At 36.9% G+C, this 22,910-nt stretch overlaps 1 protein-coding gene and 1 long non-coding RNA gene across 2 annotated transcripts in view; one reads left to right on the top strand and one right to left on the bottom strand.

Moving 5' to 3' along the window:
* DPH6 (diphthamine biosynthesis 6) overlaps positions 1-12,450 on the bottom strand; it is a 37,674-nt gene extending 25,224 nt beyond the window's left edge. Inside the window, exons 1-2 of the mRNA XM_047075344.1 lie at positions 12,428-12,450; positions 7,506-7,600 (exon numbers count right to left, since the gene is read on the bottom strand). Of these exons, the coding sequence (XP_046931300.1) occupies positions 7,506-7,600; positions 12,428-12,450 (118 nt within the window). The remainder of the gene's footprint in view (positions 1-7,505; positions 7,601-12,427) is intronic.
* LOC124508729 (uncharacterized) lies at positions 11,928-19,454 on the top strand. Its single transcript, XR_006961308.1, has 3 exons — positions 11,928-12,006; positions 18,748-18,842; positions 19,380-19,454. It is a non-coding gene; the product is annotated as an uncharacterized LOC124508729 (long non-coding RNA).
* The last annotated feature ends 3,456 nt before the right edge of the window (positions 19,455-22,910 follow it).

The following is a 22,910-nucleotide window of genomic DNA, read 5'->3' as shown; positions in this document are numbered from 1 at the left end:
AAACTGTACTATAAAGCTATAGTAATCAAAACAGTATGGTATTTGCATGAAAACAGACAAATAGATCAGTGGAAAAGAATAGTGAGCTCACAAATAAACCCACACATATATCGTCAATTACTTTATTACAAAGGAGCTAAGAATATACATTGGGGAAAGAATAGTCTCTTTCAATAAATGGTGTTCAGAAACGGGACAGCTACATGCCAAAGACTGAAACTACATCACCATTTTATACCATACACAAAAATGAACTCAAAATAGGTTAAAAACTTAAAACAAATTAGAACTCAAAATAGATGAAAGACCTGAAACCATAATAATTCTAGAAGAAAACATAGGTGGTAAGCTCTTTGACATTGGTCTTGGCACTGAGCTTTTGGATCAGACTCCAAAACCAAAAATAAACAAATGGGACTAGATCAATCTAGAAAGCTTCTACACAGCAAAGGAAACTATCAACAAAATAAAAAAGCAACCTACTGAATGGAAGAAAATATTTGTAAATCATATATCCAATAAGGGATTAATAGCCAATATAAATAAAGAACTCGAGAGCAAAAAAACCCAAACAATCCAAATAAAAATGGTCAGAGAATCTAAATACACAGTTTTCTAAAGAAGACACACAGATCACCAACAAGCACATGGAAAGATGTCAAATATTACTAATTATCAGAGAAATGTAATCAAAATCACAATGTGACATCTCATACTGGTCAGAATGGCAATTATTAAAAAGATAAAAAACAACAAGTGTTGTAGAGGATGTGGAGACAAGGGAATTCTCATACACTTTTGGTGGGAATGTAAATTAATAAGAAATTTCCAATATGGGAAACAGTATGGAGGTTACTGAAAAAATTAAAACTAGAACTACCATATGATCCAGCAATTCTACCTCTGGGGATTCATCCAAAGAAAACAAAAATGCTCATTCAAAAAAGATATATGCATCCCCACATTCACTGCAGTATTATTTATAATAGCCAAGATATGGAAACAATATGTGTCCATCAATGGATAAATGAATACAGAAGATGTGGCATATATACTGCCACATACAAAGGCATCACACTAAGTGGAATAAGTCAGAAAGAGACAAGTATCAAATGATTTCACTTACATGTGAAATCTAAAAAACAAAACAAATGAACAAACAAAAAAAGACAAAAACAAAATCATACTTACAGATACAGAGAACAGATTTGTGGTTTTCAGAGGGAAAGGGGGTTGAAGGAGCATGTGTGAAATGGGTGAGGGTGGTCAATCGTATGGCGATAAATGGTAAGGAGATATATCATGGTGGTCACTTTGGAGTTTAAACAAACATTGAATTACTATGTTATATACCTGAAACTAATATGTTATATACCAATTTTATCTTAATAAAAAATAATAAATAAACCATGTCTCAGGTGGACCCATGAGCTTTGTAATATACTTTTAATAAAACTGTTTATCTAAAAAAGAAAAAGAAATTCAATATTGTTAGAGCAGTTACAAATGTGTACAGAAACATAGCTTAAGCTAGTCAGTAACACAAATCACTGGTTGTCACAAGATTCCACAAATATCAATACAGGTAAAATATTCAAAATAGATGAGTCACACCAGACTATTTTGATGATACAAACGAACTTACAAATATATTGGATCAGGCTTTTTGATGTCATATTTACTTTTGAGAAAAAAGAATCATGAAGGTACAAAATATTATTTGCAGATATTCATCATAGCATTATTTATATTAAAAATTATAGTGTATTCATATAATGAAATACTTTGCAACCATTAATATAATTTTGAGGAAAAGCATTTTCTATTTTTTACTTTATTGTTGAAGTATAATTGACATACAATGTTATATTAGTTTCAATGTTATATTAGTGTACAACATATTGATGTGACAATTCTATAGACTGCTCAGTGCTTCCCACAATAAATATAGTCACCATCTGCCACCATGCAACATTATTACAATATTATTGACTATATTTCCTATGCTACTCTACATGCCCATTTTATAAACAAAAGTCTGTATCTCTTAACCCACTTTCGCCCATTCCCCTACCCACTTTCCTTCTAGCAATCACTAGTTGTTTTCTGTATTTAAGAGTCTAGTGTTTTGTTTGTTCATTAGTTTGGTTTAGATTCCACATGTAAGTAAAATCGTATAATATTTGTCTCTCCCTGTCTGACTTATTTCACTTAGTATAATGCCCTCTAGGCCCATCCATGTTGTTGCAAATGAAGAAGGAGCATTTTCTTTTTATTTTTTCTATTTTTTAATTTTAATTTTTATTTTTAAAATATAATTTATTGTCGAGTTAGCTAACATACAGTGTATACAGTGTGCTCTTGGCTTCAGGAGTAGATTCCTGCGATTCATGGCTGATATACAACACCCAGTGCTCATCCTAACAAGTGTCCTCCTCAATGCCCATCACCTATTTTTCCCTCTCCCTTATCCCTCCCCCCATCAACCCTCGGTTTGTTCTCTGTATTTAAGAGTCTCTTATGGTTTGCCTCCCTCTCTGAAACTATTTTCTGCCCTCCCCTTCCCCCATGGTCTTCTGTTAAGTTTCTCAAATTCCACATATGAGTGAAAACATATGATATCGGTCATTCTCTGACTTTTTTCACTCAGCATAATACCCTCCAGTTCCATCCTCGTTGTTGCAAATTGCAAGATTTCATTCTTTTTCATTGTCAAGTAGTACTCCATTGTATATATAATCCACATCTTTATTCATCCATCAGCTGATGGACATTTTGACTCTTTCCATAATTTGGCTATTGTTGACGGCGCTGCTATAAACATTGGGATACATGTGCCCCTATGAATCAGCACTCCTGTACTCTCCATATAAATTCCTAGCAGTGCACTTGCTGAATCATAGGGTAATTCTATTTTTAATTTTTTGAGGAATCGACACACTATTTTCCAGAGCAGCTACACCAGTTTGCATTCCCACCAACAGTACAAAAGAGATCCTCTTTCTCCACATCCTCGCTAACAACTGTTGTTTCCTGAGTTGTTAATTTTAGCCACTCTGACCAGTGTGAGGTGGTATCTCAATGCAGTTTTTTTTTTTTAACGAATTTTTTTTTAATTTCTTTTTAACATTTATTTATTTTTGAGACAGAGAGAGACAGAGCATGAACGGGGTAGGGGCAGAGAGAGAGAGGGAGGCACAGAATCGGAAGCAGGCTCCAGGCTCTGAGCCATCAGCCCAGAGCCCGACGCGGGACTCGAACTCACAGACCGTGAGATCGTGACCTGAGCTGAAGTCGGTCGCTTAACGGACTGAGCCACCCAGGCGCCCCACAATGCGGTTTTGACTTGTATTCCCCTGATGATGAGTGATACTGAGCATCCTTTCATCTGGATGTCTTCTTTGGAGAAGTGTCTATTCATGTCTTCTGCCTCTTTCCTTCTTTCTTTCTTTCTTTCTTTCTTTCTTTCTTTCTTTCTTTCTTTCTTTCTCTTTCTTTCTCTCTCTCTCTCTCTCTTTCTCTCTCTCTTTCTCTCTTTGTTTCTTTCTTTCTTAAATTGTTTTAATGTTTATTTATTTTTGAGAGAAAGAGAGTGTGAGTCAGGGAGGGGCACAGACAGAAGGAGACACAGAATCCGAAGCAGACTCCAGGCTCTGAGCTATCAGCACAGAGCCTAATGCGGGGCTCGAACTCATGAACCGTGAGATCACGACCTGAGCTGAAGTTGGACACTTAACCAACTGAGCCACCCAGACACCCCTTCTTCTGCCATTTCTTCACTGGATTATTTGTTTTTTGGGTGTTGAGTTTGGTAAGTTCTTTATAGATTTTGGATACAAACCCTTTATCCAATATGTCATTTGCAAATATCTACTCCCATTCCATCGGTTGCCTTTTAGTTTTCTAAAGTATGTTCTGCAGAATAGGAATCCCATGTGATGATAATAAATACTGGATGCAGAAAGGATTCCATGGTCAAATAATTTATTAAAAATGGGATAACCATGCTAAACAGGTGTCTTTGCTGTAATTCTTCCTAGGCTAATGTGCTTTAACGTGTTCCAATAAGGGGAGAGATTATGAACTATATCTCAAATTTATGTACCCTTAAAAGACTTACATTTTATCAGGTATTTGTGATTCAAAGAATATATCTAGGAAATATTATGATGGAATAATAATAACACGGAATATGTTCACAATGTGTTAGTAAGTTTTTAAAAAAAAGGTTACAACACTATTTGACATATATGTATGTATGTGTGTGTGTATGCATATATGTCAAGAACGTCCAATTAACCTGAGTATGAAGAGTATCCTATCAAAAGGGATGAAAAAATGATATTTTAAGGGCCCCTTCATTAATCAAAACCATCACCATATGCCATCACATTTTGGCCCACCAGATATGAACCCAACCCATACACCACACTGGCTTGCATGTACTCACATTATTACTACATACCTGTCTACTCCTAGTCAACAGTAGGAAGTAGAGATATAGCCAAAGTCACCAAAAAACCTTTCAGCCTACCCTCATCTCACACTTACCCTGGATCTTTAAATATATTAGTTTTAAAGAACACTGATACAATTGAATTAATATATTTAAAGAACTTTGAGCTTCTCAGCAAGAAACTTCCTGATGTTGGCACAATAATTAAAACATTTTACTGACTTCAAAAAACCTAGAAGACAATTTTCCTTTAAGGCTCCATTTAGTCCTAACCACAATGTAACTTGTATTAATGGAACCTATATTGCAACAATGGTATGAGATCAAATAAAACCAAAAGACTCCACTGTTGCCTGAAGCACCTCAATTAACATGCCACAAAAGTTCCTACTACAAATTTAAAGAGATGGTTTTGTGAATTTTATGACAAGTTCACATTATCCCCATTGATGGAAATAAATTCCTTTCCAGACTACACAGTGAAAATCCAGTGCCATGAATTCACTCTAACCAATTTTATACTGGAGTCATCTCTACCAGTCTTTCCTCATTACAGTTCCTTTTACACCATGTTTGGGGAAAAAATAAGTCAATCAATGAATCATTCAATAATCACCAATTTCCTGCTGACTTTAAATCAAGATTAGCTAAATCCTCTCCATTCACCAACCCACAGCCATCTACTCTCTTCCCCTACAGTTTCAGCTGATTTTTTTTCCCAGCTTTTACTTCATAATATTTTAATTCCATTTACTGTTGAATTTTTCTAGCAATATTCTAAGTAAATGTCTCCATACCATTCTGAAGTATAATTTAGAGATACACTTTATCATTTTATCCACCCTGCCAGTGAACCATGAACACATGGAAGATTATACATCAACGATTCAGTAAAAAGTAACTATACTAATTCACGTAGAGAAGTTTAAAACAAGATAGAAACTCCAGGTAGAAAAATTATATCATTATATATATTATATAAATTTCTGTTTTTTAAATACCAAGACCTCTCAGATAGAAAGCTTAAAAAACCCACTTGCCTGCTTAGCCAGAAGGAATAAGGGAAGTTTTTTTTTTCCTTTAGTAACAGAACATAAGGCTGCAACAAAAGTCTGCTTCTTCTTTTATAATATAGAAGTTACAATACAGTTTCCATTCAAGCTTAGTCAAAGAGTTTTCTCTGTATTATTTAAAGTCAGAAAAAGGAGGTCATTTCCAAACATCCTTAAATGCTGTTATATTATTCATCACTGAAACCCTAGTGCAAAATCCTAGACTGTGTGTTTACCCTTGATCCTTTACAAGACCTGTTTTCTATTTCTTCCTATAAAATATTTCAAATCTCTACTTCCCACTTCACTTCCAGCATTACTTGGGTCTTAAGTGTGAAATAAAGAAAATTCAGATATCTGACTGATATAACTGCTTGATATTCCAGGCCTAATTCTAGTTAGTTCATTATTCATCTGTCCACCAATAATTGAGTGAATGCCTACTATAGAGGCATAGAGCGGTCCCAAGTACTAAGGCGCAACTAAAGAAACATAGAAGACATAATCTCTCCTCTCAAGAATAAGCAGTCTATTTGGGGATAAAAATCAAAGACAAAATAAATAGAAAATAACTGTAAAATGATATAAAAACAAAAATTCAACAGACTGGTAGCCTTGAGGAGGGAGGGAGGGAGGGAGGGAGGGAGGGAAGGAAGGAGAGAAGGAAGGAAAGAAGGAAAGGAGGGAGGGAGGGAGGGAGGGAAAAAAAGGGACATATTTAGCACTAGATTCAGTTTCAACTAAATTTACTGGATGCTTACTTCATGCCAGGAACTCTAATTAGTGTTTTTACATATACTACTCATTTAATTCATCCTAAAATAACAATAGAGCCAAAGCATGGTCTTCAAAAAAGCTGAGTAAAGGGGATGATAAAAAGCTCTTACTAGAAGAGCCATGTGGAGAAGTAGTATTAAATAAAGTCAGACAAGTGTAAATCGTTCCCTATTATACCTTAGCAGTTAATATCTATAATTATATGGGTATAATAGAAGAGTATAAAAGGCAAATTGGTGAATATTTTCCTTTTTTTTAAGTTCTAATTGCAACAAAAAGTACAACTATGCATGGTGATAGATGGTAACTAATCTTATTGTGGTAATCATGTCTTAATACATACATATACCAAATCATTACATTGTACACCTACAGCTAATACAATATTATATGGCAGTTATATCTCAGTAAAAATAAAAGAAATTATCGAAGGTTGAATTGTGTCCCTCTCAAATTCTTTCCCTGAAATCCTAATATCCATAGCTCAAAATGTGGTTTTATTTGCAAGTAGGGTCACTGCAGATGTAATTAGTTAAAATAAGATCATTAGGGTGGTCTCTTAATCCAAATATGACTTGTGTCCTTATCAAAAGGGGAAACTGGGACACAGACAAGGTCACAGGGGGGAAAATTTCTAATTAGGGAAATTTCATTGGGAAGAAAACTGAAAAAAAAACAAAACAGCTTACATGAGGTCTGTGGCTTATTTGTGGATGCCCTTGTTATCACAGGCAAATAAAAAGTGGAAATGTACTGCTTTATGCTTCTCTCAAGTCTTACATGTTTAGCGTACATGTAAGATGGATCATTTATCATTATATGTCTTACTCTCCACTCTCCTAGAAGGTGTATCTTATTCACCTGTACATTGCTTACAATACTTGGAATGTGCTGTGGTGGAAGAGCAGTACACTCTGAAGTAAGGAGGTTCAAGGGTTCAAGCCTCAGGTCTGCAAGTTTATTCTAGTTACGTACCTTGGAGAAATTTATAAAACTATGAGTTTCAGTATCTCTGTCTAATAAAACTGTCTAGGAGTTCTTAAGAGAAATAAAGGATATGCAATTAAAGACACTTAGCATAGAACCTAGCATCTAATTAGGTGCTAAATATATATTAGTTCCATTTTTGTCTTTGCATACTGCATACAATAGAAAGCAATTATGAAGTTGGGAGTTTCAGTCATTTAGAGAACTTCCCAGTAAGGGTATCATACACTTACCTTGGTTTTCAGCTGGTCTTAGATTTGCTAAAGCAACGATCTGATGCCCAGCAGCAATGCACTGCATCATATTATAACAGCTGTCCTTCCCACCACTGAAAAAGAAATAAAGAGATAAATATCAGGTTAATGACCATTATTGAAGATAGAATCATTAGATATCAAAATATACTTATTCGACTTTTCAGAATACTTCAGGAACTGCTTTAGAATTAAAACACAAAAGACCACATGTAATTTCCATAGCAGAAGCAAACTAAACAAATGCATCTGAATGCCTAAGGTTGCTACTGACAAGAGCTTGTGAAATTATGTGCCAGGATAACAAAGACCATTCTAAACAAAATATGAGAACTCTTTGGTCTCTTTGGTTTATAACAGTGGCTCTCCTTTATATACAAAGTGCTTTGAAAATTAAAAATATGATTTAATTGTAAATTCTAGCTAAACAGCTATTGCATATATTCCTTAGATGAAATTTTCTATGGAAAAGTAGAAAAGTCTATTCTGTTTTACTATAAGAAATCTAAAAACTGACCACCATCACCAATTAAAGGCTCAAATTAAAGATCTGAGACCCAATCTAAGGACAGTTTGATGGCCATGGTGGGTTCACATTCTATAGAGCTAGAAAACAAAATGTTGAATTACACTGATGAAGTTAAACATCAATACCATCAGTACTTTAGCTATCACTATATGGATGATGGCAGGACAAGGCTTGAGCCTTAGATCTAATAAACAGATTGAAAGGAACTTCTAAATTCTCATACCAAATCTACCTAAGGCAAGGGCAAATCACTTAGTCAAGACAAGTGGTTTATTTATAACAAGGCTGAATGGCAACCTTTATGCCAATGGCAACCTCTATGCCAAGTTCATCTATAACAAGGTTGAATGGCAACCTTTATTTTGGTTTAAAACTCTACTGCCTCTCCGAAAGATATGAATAGACACTTCTCCACAGAAGATATCCAGATGGCCAAATGACACATGAAAAAATGCTCAACATCACTCATCATCAGGGAAATACAAATCAAAACCACAATGAGATACGACCTTACATCTGTCAGAATGGCTAACATTAACAACTCAGGCAACAACAGATGTTGGTGAGGATGCAGAGAAAGAATATCTCATTGCTGGTGGGAATGCAAGCTGGTGCAGCTACTTTGGTATTTATCCAAGGGATACAGGTATCCTGTTTCAAAGGGACACATGCACCCCAATGTTTATAGCAGCACTATCGACAATAGCTAAAGTATGGAAAGAGCCCAAATGTCCATCAACGGATGAGTGGATAAAGAAGAGGTGGTATTTATATACAATGGCATATACTTGGCAATCAAAAAGAATGAAATCTTGCCATTTGCAACTACGTGGATGGAACTGGAGGGTATTATGCTAAGTGAAATTAGGCAGAGAAAGACAAAAATCATATGACTTCACTCATATAAGGACTTTAAGAGACAAAACAGATGAACATGAGGGAAGGGAAGCAAAAATAATATAAAAACAGGGATAAATAATTATACTATTTACAATAATATAAATACAGAAAACAAACAGGGTTGCTGGAGGGGTTGTCAGAGGGGGGATGGGCTAAATGGGTAAGGGGCATTAAGGAATCTACTCCTGAAATCATTGTTGCACTATATGCTAACTAATTTGGATTTAAATTAAACAAATAAAATTAAAAAAATAAAACTCTACTGCCTTTCATTGTACATGTTTCTTCCTTTATCATTACCTCCCTTTTTTCCCTACTGTTCCATTCTTTCCAATCTTTGCTTAAGATCTGCAGGTGCCCCTCCAGGCACTTGAGACCTGTTCACAGACCAAGAAACTTTTAAAAAGAGACTGCTTGTCCTAGAAACTGGACCTTTTGCCTTTTATTTTAGTTGCCAACATTTATCTGCCTCTACCGCATTCTTCTAATCAATAACAACGGTCATTCCAGAACTTCTCAAGGCGAGACCACAAGGGGCATGGTGAAGTTATACATCATGCTCCCTTTCCTCAGACTCTGATATTCCCCTAAATCTTCCACAACTTCCCCTATTGAACTTCACTGCTCTATTTTCTCAGGACAAAAAGATTTCACCAATTCTTTAGAATATTTAGAATATTAAAGATTTATGTGCATAAAACCACAATTCTAATTCTTTAGATTATTAAAGATTAAAGAGTATACACCTGGGCACATGGGTGGTTCAGGGGGTTGAGCTCTGACTCTTAATTTCACCTCAGGCCATGATCTCACAGTTTTGTGGGTTAGAGCCCCACATCGGGCTGTATGATGACAATGTAGAGCCTGCTTGAGATTCTCCCTCTCTGTCTCTCTGCCCTTCCCCTGCTCCCACTCTCTGTCTCAAAATAAATAAACTTAAAAAAAATAATAAAGAGTTTACACCTATAATCAGAACTTAGCTTTATAATTCATTTGTAAATACGTTAAAATTTCAAATATGGCTTTAAAATAGCATTTCCTAAACTGTGTTCTATGGAATGTTAGTGTCCAAAAAATACTGTAAGAACAAAAGGTTTTGAAAATGCTGAGCAACTTACTTGCCTCTTAGAACATTACAAAGTACCTAAGCATATGTTAGGTGAAAAGTCCTATAGATTAGAATTTTAATTCCCACCTCTGGTATACTAAGTGAAATTACTCAATGTGCTTGGGTTTACATGCTTCATTATAAAACCAGAGAATGGTTTAGCTAATCCTCAAGGTGTCATTCAACTGTAAAATTGAAGAAGTCAATCTTTTGTGTATAAGAAGAATAATGTTCTTTATGCTCTAAAGATATGTGAGAATCTTGGTTTCACTTATCCCTTAAAGCACACGAATATATCCCATCTCTCATTTTAGTACACACACACACACACGATACGTTACAAATAGATTCACCGTATTTAAGTTTAAATTCATATATATTCAAATGTATATTCATATAAATGTATATTTATGCATTCATATTCTTACATATAAATTGTTATATATTCATACTTATAGCATGTCTCCTAACATTTATACAGATCTTAGATTTAGCAAGAATTTTCCAACATTGACGTTTTTTAGTAATTTGCTTTTTTACCATAAAAGTAATATATACACATTACTGAATATTTACTGTAATGGATTATAGTAATCTTTTATCAATGTCGCCAGGATCTGAATCTTCAGTTGGTGTGTCTTACTTCAATGGTTAAACTTTTGGCAAATTGCATATGATGTAAATTACTCATTTCCTGGACTACTTTTTATTCTTATCTATCTGATCATGAAGATCACAGTGGTCAGAGATTAATCATTCACTTAACAGAAAAAATTTACTGGGGCGCCTGGGTGGCTCAGTCGGTTGGGCGGCCGACTTTGGCTCAGGTCATTGATCTCATGGTTTGTGGGTTCAAGCCCTGAATGGGGCTCTCTGCTGACAACTCAGACCCTGGAGCCTGCTTCGTGGATTCTGTGTCCTGCTTTCTCTGCCCCTCCCCCATTTGTGCTCTCTCTCAAAAATAAAAAATAAACATCAAAAAAATTTAAAAAAAAACAGAAAAACTTTACTGAATATCAATAATTATTTTGACGTTATAGAGTCATAAAAATGGCATTGGAATATTCCAGTCACTGCAGAAAGGATTAGAATGTAACATTAAGCATTCTTAATAGGTCACTATTGTTAAGCAGTATTAATTAACTAGGGCATTGAACAAAAACGTTTATCAAATCTTCAATGGGCTTACAAAAGAAAAGTTGGTTGTGATGTATCTCAGACACTCTATACAGGTCCTAATCTCATCAAATATACATGTACTGTAGTCTAAATTCCCTTTTTAATGTTACTATGTTTATCTTTGCTTCAGTTTACATATTGCACATAGAAACATTTAAACTAGTCTGTCTTTCCCTTCCCTTATATAAAACAGGGAGGGGGACAAAACAGAAGAGACTCATAAATATGGAGAACTGAGGGTTACTGGAGGGGTTGTGGGGGGGAATGGGCTAAATGGGTAAGGGGCACTAAGGAATCTACTCCTGAAATCATTGTTGCACTATATGCTAATTAGGATGTAAATTTTAAAAAATAAAAAAGAAAGAAAAATAAATAATAAAAAGTATAGACTAGTCTGTCTTTGGTTATCACAGGACTCACTTTTTTAGACACCTAAATATGTTGCGCTACTATAAATTTCAAACTTCTTTTGTAATAGAGTATGTTACCATACGTCAACCTAAAAGCAGGTGTCTATATCAAAAGCAACTGGATTTAGGATAAAACTGATACAATTCCAACTTCATCCCGAGGGAAGAGACCCTTTCTCTGTACTTGAGCCCCAAGGTAAAATACACCTTGGTCAAAAGCAAACCAGTCGCAGGTGGGACTGCAGGCGAGGGAGAAGTGGCCTTAAGCGGGAGGGGGCGGAGCTAGTAACAGCCCCCGGAGGAAGGCGGACCGAAGTCGGCGCAGAAAGACAAGGAACTGCAGAAGAGGACTGAGTAAGTGGAAGTGAAGCCGTTGGCTCTCAAACTTCACTGCCCATTACACTTTTTAAGAATCCGACCCGGAACCCTGTCAGAGTAATGAAACCAGCGCTCTGCCAGTGAGACCCAGACAAGGGTGGGTTTTCAAGTTCCCCTGGTGAACCCAATGTGAATTCACGTATGAGGGCCAGAAAATCAGTGGCAGGGGCTGACAGACTGAGGAGCCTCGGTCCAGGGCCGCGGGAGGGGCCGGGCAATAGCCCGAAAACTCCGCCTCTTCCTGTGGCCGGGAGGAGCCGCTGGGCCCCCGGACACGCGGTTCCTGCACAGACACTCTTCCGCGCCGCCGAAGGCGGCGGCGGTAGCTGCCGTTTACCAGCAGGAAAGGATGAGAGGCCGGCAGGGGAGGAGGAAGGCGGCTCCCGCGCCGCGTTACCTGATCAGAGCGGCGACCCTCATGCTGGGCGCAGTACGCGTGCGTGCGACGGGCGCGGGGGGGGGGGGGAGCTGGGAAGTCGCCGCCCACGCCGCCGCCGGCCGTGACGCGCCGCGGGGCCTGGCTCGGGTGTTCGCCTCGCCGCCTGTCAGCGGCGGGGTGTTGCGACCTCTGCGGCTGCCTTGTGGGACACCTGGCCACGGAGGAGGCGGCACGTCGGCGCCTTGTCCCTGTGACAGGGCCCTCCTGGCCCAGGAAAAAATGATGTTTAGGCGCGCGGCCTGACCACCTAAGTGAGGGCACTGAAGCTGCCAGGGAAAGGGCAGGGTCCGCGTCGCCAAGCCCAAATGAGGTGGCAGTGGATTTGTTTCGGCAAGAGAACGTTCAAAATCACTTAGGCTGCAAATGGAAACACTTGGAACATGCAAAGGGAGAGGAAGTGTGCCCTCACTTCCTCAGCCACTTGCAAGAAACTAACTGCACCCTTTAGTGTTTTTTTTAACCTAATATCTCCTTTGTATTACAAATTTAAACCTGAAACTACCGCTGTGAAGCTCGAAGCTCCCTGGGGTTCGGCCCTTTGCGTAAATACAGCACCGTAGAAGCCGGCTAAGGCTCCTCGCGAAAGAGCCTTGGCCTTGCAGAATCATTCACTAAGTATTGAATGCCTTTCATGTACCAGACACTGTTTTAAGCTCTTTGGGATACATTCATGAATAAAACAAGGATCATTACCTTCCTGAAGTTTATATAGGGGTGAGGAGAGCAGACAACATTCAGGTTAAAAAAATTCTGTAATATCTTAAAAAGTGGTAAGTGGTATGAAAAAAAAATTAGTGATTGAGAGGAATCAGGAAGGAGGCAGAAGGGCAAGTTGCAGAATTAAAAGGCAAGATAGGACTTCTGGGAAGGTGAGATTTGAGCCAACTCAAAAGCGATAGCTGTGCATGACTGGAGATGTGCTCCAGGTAGAAGGAAAAGCTAGAACCAAGGCCCCAGGTATATTAGGTGTCTGTAGAGGAACAAGGCTGGCCCATGTGGTGGGAGCAGAGCAGCTCTGAGAGTACTGTGAGGCAGAGAGTACAGCGAGATAAGGTTCCAGTGATGGAGGGAGGAGGAAGATCATATATAGGGTCTTGTAAGCCATAAAGAACTTTGTCTTATTTTGAGTGAAGTCAGTGGCCACTGTAGGGTTTGGGACAGAAGTCTGACTTAAAACTTTTAAAAGATTACACTGTGCTGTTTTAAGAATACACCTACCTGTGGTGAGGCTATTGCAGTAATTGAAGAGAGACACGGTGGAGCCAGGAACCAGGATGGTGCTAGTGAATTTGGGCAGAAGTAAGAGAATTCCAGGTCTATTTTGAAAGTAGAGTTCATTGAATTGGATGGGTTAGATATGAGTTATGAAAGAAAACCATGAAGGATGATACTAATGTCATGCATTAAATTAATATATGTAAGGAATTTAGAATCATGCCCAGCATAAAATAATCATTCAATTTAATTACACTATAATGTTCTCATTAACTCCAGTACTCTTGGTATGATGAGTGACTACAGCAGTGACAGTCTGCATACCAGTTTCACCATCTAAAATGACGCATTTTTATTGGACCCCTGGGTGGCTCAGTCAGTTGAGCAGCCGACTCTTGATTTCAGCTCAGGTCATGATCCCAGGGTCCTGGGATCAAGCCCCCCATTTGGCTCCACTGAGCATGGAGGCTGCTTGGAATTCTGTGTGTGTGTGTGTGTGTGTGTGTGTGTGTGTGTGTGTGTGTATATATATATATATATATATATATGTATGTATGTGTGTGTATATATCCCTCTGCCCCTCTCCCCTGCTCATCTGTGTGCTCTCCAAAATAAAAATAATAAAATAAATTATTAAAATGATGCATTTTTAAAATTATGAGATGGTGGGTATTTAACAAATGAGTCAACTATTTAAAGCGTTTGTTGTCTAGTTGGGGAGATAAGACAAATACATTAAACAGATATTCGCAATACAAGATGGCATATTTTGAAAGTAACAAGTTATGTGATGCCTATAGCAAGGGCCCCATGAATTGAACCCACAGAGTAAATGCTACAATGAGGACTGAATTTCAAAGATGGGCAAAACAGAGCAGGAAGAACAGTTGGACCTTACAAACAGGCAACAAAACAGGAGGAGTTTAGAGCATGTCACACCAAAATATGTTGCTTCAATGTATTGATTATTTTAAATTAAAGGCATTGAGAAATAGCAGACATGGGAAGGGCACTCTGACCCTCTTTATTCCTGAAAATAAGGGATAAAACTCCCTCATAGAAGGTGCCTTCCCTGTACTCGGCAGAAAAGAAGAGACAGGGGATTGAGGAATAGATGTGATAGGACCTAAACATTCATTCCTAAGGGGTTGTAGACTTTGGTCATCATATCCTTCTTACTCTGGGGTTGTTGCATGTGTCCATTCACAGTTATCATTGGGCAAGGGAATGTCAAGAGGCACCCAAGTTGACCACCTGTGCCCTACCTGTATTCTTCCTCGTCTCTACTGTGTGAAAGCAGTCCCATCTCTTCTTGCTAATCAGAGTCAAGTATCCTTGGTTGCCTGCCTCTGCAAAGGGTTAAAAATGCCCTACTACTAAATATCTTCTAGTTCAATATATCAGTGTTGTACCCCCTGGCAAGAGAGAAAACCTTAAAGACTAGGACTGCTAACTCTGCCCAGCCCAGAGTTGTGGGAGGTGAAACACAATGTTCCCCAGTGGGTCATTGGGAGTGATTGTAAATGAAGCTGTTCTTCCTTTCACCCTTTTGTTCCCAGATCCAGATAGCTTTCCTGTTGGAAACACACTGCCATACAGAGATCTCTGACTTAGTGCCTATACTGTATCCTGAGGAATGGTGCACCTTCACTGTAGAGTATTGTCTTTCAGCTGCTGATTTAGCTGTTAACTTCAGTAGGCCTTTCCAGTACTCTATAAGACCAGCTTCATGAAAATAGTCCAGTATGTGATACAACAATTAGATTTCATGGATATGGACCCACTTCTGTACCTCATTCTCTGTGAAGTGGGTTTTTTTTTTTATTTTTTATGAATACTCTGCTGGATGGAATTCTTTGCTTATAGAGTGAGCACTGCTAGTAGAGTCATTGCAGATAAGAAAGGCCAGGTTAGTATCCTCTCTGTGTTCAATCCAAGTCTGGGAGCAGCCTGGAAAGGCATGGCCTTCGATAAATTCCATAGTGGATCCAAAAGTGTGGCAGTTGAAAGGTGTCTGTCATCCATGCTTCCTGCAGCAAGTGTTTTTGAAAGGATATGTGAGTGGGTCACCTCCATGACTGCCACACTGAGGCAAAATGGCTTTCACAGAGTCACATAATGAGGGGCAGCAATGTTTACACTACTTGTTTCACACCGTGTCCCTTTGGAGTAAGAAATGTAGAATGAAGGGTTCGTTCACACTTAGAATTATATTTGAAGGAGAGTCCATCTGAATTTGTGAAAAATCTAAATAATAAACAGTATTTTAAAGAAATGCTTTAATTTAAATCAAAAACAATATATTAATCTTAAACCTAGTAGTGTACTCATTGAATGCTGACAAAGTGTTTTTAAGAAGACTCATAAGTTAATAGGGAAAACTTATTTTTAATTAGTAATATCCATTTGCCTATAATAATTTGTTGAAACGTCAAGAAAAGTTGGCCTAGCAAGACCTCTATGTGCATAGCGTTCTATATGGATAGTGTAAAGGTTACTGCAGCCTAGTCAATGTCAACAAGTTAATAAATTTTATATCAGTATAAAGTAATTACTTTTTATTATACTGAAATGACTTGTCCAAGATTCGCATTTTAAAGGCATTGTGAGCTCACTTCCTGCAGTCTCAAGCTCTTACATATGAGTGACTATGGATTCATTTGTAGAACCAACAAAATAGGTGAATAGGAAATCAAACTCAAAATAATTTCAATCCCTTGCCAGCGTACTTAAAAGAAACTCTCCATAGCCAAACACTGTTGCTGGTAATAAAAAGTTGCAAGCTGTCACTGAATTCTGCTTTCCTGGCAGCACATCTCAGTGATGTACTGATTGATAAAGACTCAGATAATCAAATCAAAAACTCTGCAGGTAGTTATTCTCAGAGGCCTTAAGGATTTCATTGTGCCTTATCAGGAAGCCATCGGAAGGTTTCTTGGTAAGAACTTAGGAAAAAAAGAATTAAGTACTTATTTGAAGCATAAATTTAAGGGCATCATTATATGAGTATCTGATCCATCTATATTAGTAATGGCAGCTTATATGGGCCGGGCACTCCTCTAAGTATTTTATGTATGGTGACTCAATTAAATATCGCAGCAAATCTATGAAGTAGGATACAGTGTCATTCCCACTTGCAGATGAGGAAGCTGAGTAGAAAGAAGCTAAATAATCTGCCTATCTTAGTGAGTTTGGGCTGTTTTAAAAAAAATATCATAGCCCAGTGACTTAAACAACAGGCATTTATTTCTTACAATTCTGGAGGCTGGGAAGTCCAAGCTCAGGATGCCACCATGGTCACGTTCTAGTGAGAGCGCTCTTCCTGGTTAGCAGACTGCTGTATCCTTACAGAGTGGAGAGAGTCTCTTCTTATAAGTACTATTCCCATTCATGAGGGTCCAATGTCATGATCTAATTACCACCTAAAGTCCCCTGCCTCTAAACACCCTCACATTGGATTTTAGGTCTTCAGCATTCAGTCCATTGCACTGCCCAAAGTCCTATATCTAGTAAATGTCAGAACCAGGATTCCAACCCAGTCAGTCTAACTTTAAAGTCTATGCTTTTAACCTCTATACTCTATCTGCCACTGAAATGGTCAGCTGGTTTTCTGGCTAAAATATCCTGTTTCCAAGATATGTTTGGAAGGACAATGCCATCATTCACCTCCTGAATTTCCTTTTTCTGTGCTCCCAAGCTGACCAATGCTTTTTCTTAAAGACACAAATTGTTGTATTATATGAATTAACATGTTGTATGATCATTGTTAAACATTCCAGGCCTGAGAGTCATTCTGTTGCCTTTACATATGTTTTTTCTTTGCTTCATAATGGGTAACATGAAATTCAAAAGCTATAGGAGCCAGGCAGGTAACAAAAATGAGTAAAGTGGCCTGGTATAAGACAACAGGATAGTGAGGACTTTGGCAAACCACTACTCATTCCTCACTTGGCTTCAGCTGCCCTGTGCAAATGTGGACCCAATCAGAAGGACCAGACCTTCTGATTTTCCAAGAAATGACAGAAATCTTCAATCTTCATTTTAGTTAACTCCTTTTGTTTTAATGTTGATAAGTAATTAAAAAATTTTTTTAACATTTATTCATTTTTGAGACACAGAGAGATAGAGCATGAGTTGGGGAGGGGCAGAGAGAAGGAGACACAGAATCGGAAGCAGGCTCCAGACTCTGAGCTGTCAGCACAGGGCTGGACACGGGGCTCAAACTCACGCACTATGAGATCATGACCTGGGCTGATGTCTGATGCTTAACCAACTGAGCCACCCAGATGCCCAGAAAACTAATTTTTAAAATTTTAATTGTTTTCACACCAAATAAGGCATATCTGCTTATTATTAATTTTATAATTTAGAGAGTAGCTTTAGAGAGTAATCTTTATTCCTTTATTCAACCAGCATTTGTTGATAATCCATTATGTTTATTTATAAAATTTAAAATTTTTATGTCCTTTCCTACAGAAGTATCTTGTACTCATATGTGCAAAAATATACAAGTATGTGCCAATGCAGCATTATTTGCAAAATGGAAATCTCATCAGGGCAGGAACTTTGTATTATTCACTTCTAGAACAGTCCTGGAATTAGAGTAGGAAGTAAATGTGTATATATAGAGTATATATATATATATATATATATATCTTTAATTTCATCAACAGAATGGGATAAATTATGGTCCCTCTGCACAGTGAAATATTATGTAACCGTTAAAGAAAAATGAAGAATTCTTTAAGACATATTTTGAGCATAAAAAGCAAGTTGCAGATGTTCCATTTGTACTGAAGGAAAATTAAGCATATATATATGCATACATATGTAAGTAGATATTAAAGGCTTTACAAAGTTACATCCTAAGCTGTTAACAATGATACTTCTGATGAGAAAAAATGGGAGATAGGACTTCTACTCTTTGATTCATATACATCTATGTTGTTTGACTTAGATGAATATATGTGTATTACTTGTGTATTTTCAAAGGCTAAATATTTAGCCCCATTAATAAATAAATGAAATGAAATAACCATATAATCTCATTTCTTAACTGTCAGGTTAGCAAAGATTTCAAAGAAGAACAGCTGGTGAAGATACCAATGTCGGCAAGAATACGGGGAAAGGAACAATCTCATGCTTGGTTGCTGGAGAAGTAAGTACAATTGTTCTAGAGGGCAATTGGGGACTACACATTAAGTCTTTAATGTGCATGTGCTCTAAGCATTCCCATCTCTAGGAATTTATCTTAAGAAGATAATTGTACAGTAATACAGAAGTGTATATACCAGAATATTCCTCATGATGCTGTTTATAGTATTAAAAAATGGAAAACAAATTGAATATCAATAATTAGGAGGCTGGTTAAATAAATGTACCATGATAAATATACCACAGTATACCCATACTGTAGAAGATCATGCGTCATTATAAAGAGTGATGTATGCATATATTTGTTAGTATGCAAATATAAGCATGAAATGTAGTATAATTGCATTAACATACAAAAAGTACACATGGGCATATATATGGGAGACAGTGCAGAATCACGGTTAAATACTTGTACTCTGGAGTCAGACTCCCTCAATTTGAATGTCAGAACTGCTATTTATTAAGCTTGTTACTTTGAGTCACTTAACTGAAACTTACTTTCTTTCTTTCTTTCTTTTCTTTCTTTCTTTCTTTCTTTTAGTTTTGTTATCTGTAAAATGGGATTAAAATATGATCTACCACACCTAGTTGTTGTAAGAATTAAATTAAATGGACCATCATAATTACATAGTCTATTGTTATTTTACGTAAAGAGAGATCTGGAAAAAAATCATCAATGTGTTGGTGGTGGCAGTCTTTGGGTGGTAAAATTGAATTGAATTTTTGATTCCATATATATACCTTTCTGTATTGTTTTGGTTTTCTAAAATTAATGCAAATCTTTGTAAATAAAGTCAATGAGAAGAGATGATTGGTAGAATGGAAGGAGGGAAGGAAGAGAGATGGGATACCTGACTGCTTCAGGGTTGGTCTCACAGGGAGCCAATTCTCTGATGAAGTTACAGAAAAGTATGAAGAGTAGATCCATAGATCTTCAGCTCCATAGATTTTAGAAATCAACTTTACTATTTATCCAATGTAGACCAGATGGTAGGGAACTGATGGAAGCTACGTAGTTTCATGGAGGACTCATTAATAAACCAGAATGTATATGAGTCAGCTGATTCTTTTGCCACTAGGAAAACACAAATTAGAAATATTCTTTCGTCAAAACATTCCTTGATAAATTAAAACCACAATGAGATACCACTACATACCCACTAGAATACCTGAAGTTATAAAGACTAACATTACTAAGTGTTGGCAAGGATATGGATAAACCAAAACTTTAATACACTGTTAGTAAGAATACAAAAATGGTACAGCCTCCTTGTAAAACAGTTTGTCAGTACCGTATAAAGCTAAGCATAATTTACCTTATGACCCAGCAATTCCAGTCCTAGGCATTTACCCCAGAGAAATAAACACATGTGTCTATGCAAAAAAAAAAAAACAAAAAAACAATGTGAGTGTTCGTAGCATTATTTATAATAAGAAAATGAAAGCAACCCAATCTCCATCAAGTGGTAAGTGGATAAACAAATTATACCATAGAATAGCACTCAGCAATACACACAACATGAACAAATTTCAACAACAAGCTGCAGTGCATTAAGTATGATTTCCTTGATATGAAATTCTAGAAAAGGCAAAGCTACCAGTGACAGAAAAGGAATCAGTGTTGCCTGGTGTCAGTGGTGAGGAGAGGTCATTAAGGGCAAAAGAACTTGAGGAGACATTTTAGTGTGAAAGTGCTGTTCTACACATTGCTAGTAACAGTAGTTATGCAATTACCAAAATTCATCAAACTATACAGTTAAAATTGGTTAAAATTTTTATATGTAATTAATACCTTAAATTATTGGTAAGTTACTGGTAAGGATAGAGTTCATTTTTATTATCTAATAAATTATATCCCATTAATTCACTTTCTCAAAATGTGTATCTGTGTATGAATGAGTGTATGTACTATAGGAATTAAACTTTGAAGGAGACTAGAATGTCTACATCCATTGGTGGAGACATCCTTTTCTTTCATTCTTTTCCCCCAATAATGGGAGTTCTGGAATTCTATATCAAAGATGTTTTAGGAGTGGCTATGTAGTTAAAAGTGTGTTTGTATAGTAAGCATACTCTTATTTAAGTTGTGAGTTTATTTGAGGCTAGTGTTAGATATTATAGAGGAGCTAAAGCCTCCTAAATCATCTTTAGTAGCACTTAGATTTTTGAGTATTGCATTGATGTCAGGCACTAGTCAGTTATAAATATAAAAGAAAATTTGCATTACACATTAATATACTTTAAACTTTGTATAAACTTTTTTAAAGCAGCATACTTTAAAACTTTGCCTGAAGGGTAAGACTTTATTTCTGCAGATAGTTAATTTCTTCACTATTCTGTTTTTCTTCTCATTGATGAGTTTTACTAGATTCAATTTCATAGAGAAGGATAACAGTAATGTATATGTTGATTTTATTGCCAAATTCTGAGAGTTATTTACATTTAGACCCTTTATCCCTTTCAAGTCTTCATGTGTATATTCAACCATTTTAAATGTAGTACCAACTCAGTGTTTATCCTGTGTCCTTTTTATGGACTTCTGACCATATCAAAGGTTGAAAAGGTATTCCAATATTTTCCTAAAAATGTATTTGGGAGTCGGCTTACCTGAATTTGAATTTTGGTTCTGAGATATTGGTTTGTAATTTCAGCAAGATGTTTTTCCTTGATCTGTAAAAGAGGCATATCTATGCTTACCTTATGAAATGAAGATTAAATATATATAAATGCACTAGTCATGGGGCGCCTGGGTGGGTCAGTTGGTTGAGCAACTGACTTTGGCTCAGGTAATGATCTCATGGTCTGTGAGTTCAAGCCCCATATCAGGATCTGTGCTGACAACTCAGAGCCTGGAGCCTGTTTCTGGTTCTGTGTCTCCTCTCTCTGCTCCTCCCCTGCTTGCATTCTGTCTCTCTCTCTCTTTCTCTCAGAAAAATGAATAAACATTAAAAAAATGTTTTTTTAATAAATGCACTGGTCACAATATCTGTCACATGCAAACTCTTAAGCAAACACTACAAATGATAGAACAATATTTATAACAAGCCATGAAGGAATGAAGATAAATTCATATAAAAATGCTCACTTAGTCCAAAAGGAGGTAAGAAAAAAAGAGTAAAAGGAGAAGAGAAAAATGAAACAAAACAATAAGCTGGTAGATTTAAATCTAACAATATCAGTAATCACATTAAATGTCAATGTCCAAACACTTGAAAGATTCAACAAGAAAGCAAGACCCAACTACCCTGTTTACAAAAAACACTGTTTAAATATGAAATCATAGACAAATGAAAAGTGAAAGGATGGAAAAAAGATATATACTATGCAAACACTGGTCAAAAAAAAGCTATATACATATATATGAGAAAATGTAGATTTCAGAGTAAGGAATAAAATTAGTCTCTCTGCTTCCTCAGATCTCCAGTCCCCCAGATCCCTTCCTGTGAGGCAACACATTACCCATTTTTCTGTATCTTTCCAGAATGAGTTTATGAATATATAAGCATATATCACTTTTATTTTTCACCAAGGGGAGCATACTGTATTCACTGTCGTCTACTTTGTTCTTCCAAATATATCTAGGACATTATTCTGTATCACTACATATGGATTTATCTCATTCTTTTTAACTGCTGTATGGTAAAGTATAGGCGGAAAAAAGTATTAACTAAACTATGGTAAAGTCTGTTTTTTGGAAGGTCCCCATCAAGAACACTAGTGCTCCAAATTCTAGCTAACATGGCTAAGTGAGACTCCTCCAAAATATGATTGGGATGTAACTAAAGAACTCAGGACACCTGCATCTCCAGCACATTCAAACCTAAGGTCAATATCCTGACATGTTACACTCCCACTGAGTCACTCCAACTCACATTTCTACCAGTTTGTTACTTTTTGAGGACACCATCCTCCACCTACTTAGTATTCAAGGTAATTCTTAACTTCCCCTTCTCCCTGATGTTTCCCCAGTCTGTAACCAAGTCTTATAGATTGTGCTCTGAAGGTGTCTCAATAAGTTGGAGATGGATGATGAAATTCTTGAAGTTCATTGTTACCTATTCAATGCCCTGGA

Source organism: Lynx rufus, unplaced genomic scaffold (genome assembly GCF_022079265.1).
Source record: "Lynx rufus isolate CCGP_SWC_20201006 ecotype Redwood Valley unplaced genomic scaffold, mLynRuf1.p SCAF_13, whole genome shotgun sequence".
NCBI classification, from domain to species: domain Eukaryota; kingdom Metazoa; phylum Chordata; class Mammalia; order Carnivora; family Felidae; genus Lynx; species Lynx rufus.
The sequence above is the reverse complement of the archived record's forward strand: the minus strand, read 5'-3'. Positions and strand labels throughout refer to the sequence as shown.